Genomic DNA, 4670 nt, shown 5'->3' on the forward strand with positions numbered 1-4670 from the left:
GCCTCAGACCAGCACCAGAAAGTACACAAGTGTACAGAATAGAGTATGGACTGGTTATGGATATTGTAACAAAACTTGATTCGAGACTTTGTGCATAATCTTGATGACAAATAAACAAACCAACAGAAAACATAAGCTCCTTATTGGAGGTAAGTAAACGCTAAACGTTGCCTAAGAGTTGGCTTCTGATATTCAGTCAGGCGGAGGTGGATGTCCCCTTAGACTCTTCTTCCTCTAAAGCTTGAAAAACTGCCACTTCTCATCATTAGTTTTGTACAGATGACCGCCCTCACTCTCTGTCATTCAGCTCAGCTTCCTCATTTGGTGAACTCTACATGAGCACAGGCACAAAGCTTCAGACCCCATCAGGAAAAAAGATAGTTAAGTTTAAAGCATTGATGTCTAGGGCAGGAGACGTACTTTCCCCTGCTTAAGCAAGATCTTTCATCTTCATCTTAGTTTTTCCTTTAGTTAAGAAGCGAAACATCAGAGTCAATTTAACGTGTACTTCTGTTTGTAAGGTCAAAATGTCAGTGTTATTGCAGGGTGACAACCGCTAGATGGAGGCGTATGTGCAGAGAAAGGTGTTACTTCTCCTTTCAGGCTTAAGCATGAGGCCTCTCATGTAAATTTTAGCAGTGCTTTACCACATGTTAAGAACCGTCACATGACTCCCTGCCTTTGTAACTTTCTCAGCATTGTTCATAGCCTGCATTTCCTGTAAAAGCAAAGGCAAACTTTATGTCCATTAAGTTTTCATGTTTGCATCCTTGTCTCTGAGGCAAGACTGGGACATGTACAGAGTTAACAGAGGCAGATAAAGTTGCTTAAATTGACAAACTGAATGAGAAATTCCTCAAAACAAGATTTTTTTTTTTGAAGACATTGATCAAACATTGATTGGTATCTCCTCACATTGTTTTAATGCTATCAAACAATTCTTTGGAGATGGATGCAGTTAATTTTCACATTAATAACTTTCAAATCCACTGTACTAATATCTCAGCCACTGTATACATTAAAGTGTTTGGAGGCCAAAATTTGTCCATCCATACTCCACACTCTTTGCTCCCTGACCAAGTACATTGACATTTACAGGTGATGAGTTAAACTCTGTGATACATTAAAGCCTAATGCAGACATGTTGTAATGCACTCATTGTCTGTACAGTTATCCTAAGCTAGCGACTCATTTTCGTTATTATATTTTTGTTATATAAAAAGTTATGTTCTTTAAGCTTGTGAGGAGGAGAAGATATTACAAACTTATGTTGTTGAAGTGTCAGTCTGAAGAGTTAAGATTGTTTTTTTTGGAAGAAAAGTTCCTGAAGTTTGTCAATTGTAATTTGTTCATAATGCAACAAAAACACTGATCATTAAGTGCCACTTTATTTTATACTTCAAAGTTTATTAATGACAATGTTTCATGTAATTGTCAAGTCAAACATTTCCTTTAATTTTTCCATTCGAGAGCATTAGATTACAATACAAAAATTAACCTTGAAAAATATGAATTTTTCAAAAACAAAAGCTTGTTTTCTTGATAAGTAAACAAACCTTTCCATCAGTTCATATATCCATTCAATCAATCAATCAGTCAATCAATTTTCATTCAATATTCATTTGTGTCCACATTTGACAAGTATAAACAATAAAAGATAAATGTAGCAATGAAACATATCAAAAATAAAAATAAACAAATGACACAATAACAAAATTCTGTAGAGTTTGAAATACAAAGTCAGAACAATATTCCATTTTAAAAGCTCTTCACACTCATTGTACACTCAGAATTTTTGATGTGCCAACTGAATACAAAATACAAACCAAAGTGTGACCCACTCATAAAGCTATAGCACCATGAGCAGTTAAAAACCACTTAGTACTTTAAGGTCAGTCGATACAGACTTTTATTATTCTTACTGGTGCTGTGTGTGTTTTGTCACATCTCAACCGGAATAATACAAAACAGCTCTGTGGGTGTTGAGGCCTATAAAGGACAGCAGGAGTAATCTAATTGTTGCAATTGACAGGACATATGATCAAGGGGGCAGAGTTTCTACCGTTGTCATTACTACAGGGACTAAAGTATGGGTAGAGTTTCTCAGTGAAGGAGCAGTCAGTGAAGGCGTAGAGAAGATCTGCAGTTTCTGCATCATAAAAGCAAACAAGACCATCTTCATAATTCACGAACACCCCCACCTTCTGAAGAGGCATCTTCAGAGAGAGGTCAACTGAAGGGGCATCATTAGCCGTGTACTCATCTCCATTTCTTAACCATACAGTCCAGAATCCATCTTCAGGACTGAGTGTGATCTTCCCCTTCCTGTCAACTGACTCTTTGGCCACTCCTACAGTCCAGTCTGTCTTCCCTTTAACCTGAACCTCAAAGTAAAATCTTCCTGACGAAAAACCCTCTTTTCCTAAGACATTAACACAACGATCAAATCTCTTAGGGCTGTCTGGGAGGTTCTTCCTCACATCACCATCATGTACTTGTTTCCCATCATCAGTCAGGATGAGAGTGGGATGTGCTGTATCGTGATCCAGAGTCACATCCACTGCAAACTGCTGGACACTCTGCAGCTCAGCCTTCTTTCTTTCATATTCTTCTTTTAGAATACCAAAGTCATGTGTCTTGTGGTTCAGTGTTTCATTGACAGGACATATGATCAAGGGGGCAGAGTTTCTACCTTTGTCATTAGTACAGGGACTAAAGTATGGATAGAGTTTTTCAGTGAAGGAGCAGTCAGTAAAGGAGTAGAGAAGATCTGCAGCTTCTGGGTCGTAAAAGGAGACCAGTCCCTCCTCATAATCAACAAATACTCCAACCTTCTGAGGAGGCATCTTCAGAGAGAGGTCAACTGAAGGGGAAGCAATCGCCTTGTATTCATCTCCATTTCTTAACCATACAGTCCAGAAACCATCTTCAGGACTGAGTGTGATATCCCCCTTCCTGTCAATTGACTCTTTGGCCACTCCTACAGTCCAGGCTGTCTTCCCTTTAACCTGAACCTCAAAGTAAAATCTTCCTGATGAAAAACTCTCTTTTCCTAAGACATTAACACAACTGTTGAATCTCTTAGGGCTGTCTGGGAGATTCTTCCTCACATCACCATGATGTACTTGTTTTCCATCATCAGACAGGATGAGATTGGGATGTGCTGTATCAGTATCCAGAGTCACCTCCACTGCAAACTGCTGGACACTCTGCAGCTCAGCTTTCTTTCTTTGATATGCTTCATTGTGTTTGACAGGAGAAATGATGAGGGGGGCAGAGTTTCTACCTTTGTCATTAGTGCAGGGACTGAAGAATGGGTAGAGTTTCTCAGTGAAGGAGCAGCCAGTAAAGGTGTAAAGAAGATCTGCAGCTTCTACATCGTAAAAGGAGACCAGACCCTCCTCATAATCAACAAACACCCCCACCTTCTGAGGACGGTGATTCAAAGAGAAATTAACTGAAGGAGAAGCAATAGCCTTGTATTCATCTCCATTTCTTAACCCTACAGTCCAGAATCCGTATTTTGGACCCAGTGTGATATCCCCATTCCTGTCAATTGACTCTTTGGCCACTCCTACAGTCCAGGTTGTCTTCCCTTTAACCTGAACCTCAAAGTAAAATCTTCCTGATGAAAAACTCTCTTTTCCTAAGACATTAACACAACTGTTGAATCTCTTAGGGCTGTCTGGGAGATTCTTCCTCACATCACCATGATGTACTTGTTTTCCATCATCAGACAGGATGAGACTGGGATGTGCTGTATCAGTATCCAGAGTCACTTCCACTGCAAACTGCAGGACACTCTGCAGCTCAACCTTCTTTCTTTGATATGCTTCATTGTGTTTGACAGGAGATATGATGAGGGGGGCAGAGTTTCTACCTTTGTCATTAGTGCAGGGACTGAAGAATGGGTAGAGTTTCTCAGTGAAGGAGCAGTCAGTGAAAGTGTAGAGATGATCAGCAGCTTCTACATCGTAAAAGGAGACCAGACCCTCGTCATAATCAACAAACACTCCTACCCTCTCTGGATTAGACTTCAAAGAGAGATGAGCTACTAGGTCATCAATAGCTTTGTATTCATCTCCATCACTCAAATCCATGGTCCAGAAACCATTTTCAGGACTGAGTGTGATCATTCCCCTCCTTTTGATTGACTCTTTAGCCACTCCCACAGTCCACGCAGTCTTCCCTTTAACCTGAACCTCAAAGTAAAATCTTCCTGATGAAAAACTCTGCTTTCCCAATACATTGACGCATCTCTTGAACCTTTTAGGGTTGTCTGGGAGACTCTTCCACACCTCACCATCATGAACTTGCTTCCCATCATCAGAGACGAAGAGGGCACGATGTGCTGTTTCAGGATCCAGAGTCACATCCACTTCAAACTGCTGGATACTCTTCAGCTCAGCCTTCTTTCTTTCATATGCTTCATCGTGTTTGACAGGAGTTATGATGAGGGGGGCACAATTTCTACCACCATCATTGGTACATGGTGTAAAAAATGGGAATAGTTTTTCAGTGAAGAAGCATCCAGTAAAGGAGTAGAGATGATCTGCAGAATCTACGTCATAAAAGGAGACCATACCCTCGTCATAGTCCACAAACACCCCCACCTTCTGTGGATTCTGATTCAGAGAGAGACTGACTGGATTCTCATCATTAGCCTCATA

At 40.3% G+C, this 4670-nt stretch overlaps 2 protein-coding genes across 2 annotated transcripts in view; both read right to left on the minus strand.

Annotated features, from left to right (window-relative positions):
• LOC111661330 (uncharacterized) overlaps positions 1-4670 on the minus strand; it is a 19183-nt gene that overhangs the window by 11477 nt on the left and 3036 nt on the right. The window lies entirely within an intron of this gene.
• Positions 1370-4670, minus strand: part of LOC111661328 (E3 ubiquitin-protein ligase TRIM21-like) — a 12155-nt gene continuing 8854 nt past the window's right edge. Inside the window, exon 4 of the mRNA XM_087176209.1 lies at positions 1370-4416. Within this exon, the coding sequence (XP_087032335.1) occupies positions 2013-4416 (2404 nt within the window). The 3' untranslated portion in view covers positions 1370-2012. The remainder of the gene's footprint in view (positions 4417-4670) is intronic.

This window comes from Seriola lalandi, unplaced genomic scaffold (genome assembly GCF_002814215.2).
Source record: "Seriola lalandi dorsalis isolate HSWRI2012SDOR001 ecotype SW California unplaced genomic scaffold, Sedor1 jcf7180002054543, whole genome shotgun sequence".
In the NCBI taxonomy this organism is placed as follows: domain Eukaryota; kingdom Metazoa; phylum Chordata; class Actinopteri; order Carangiformes; family Carangidae; genus Seriola; species Seriola lalandi.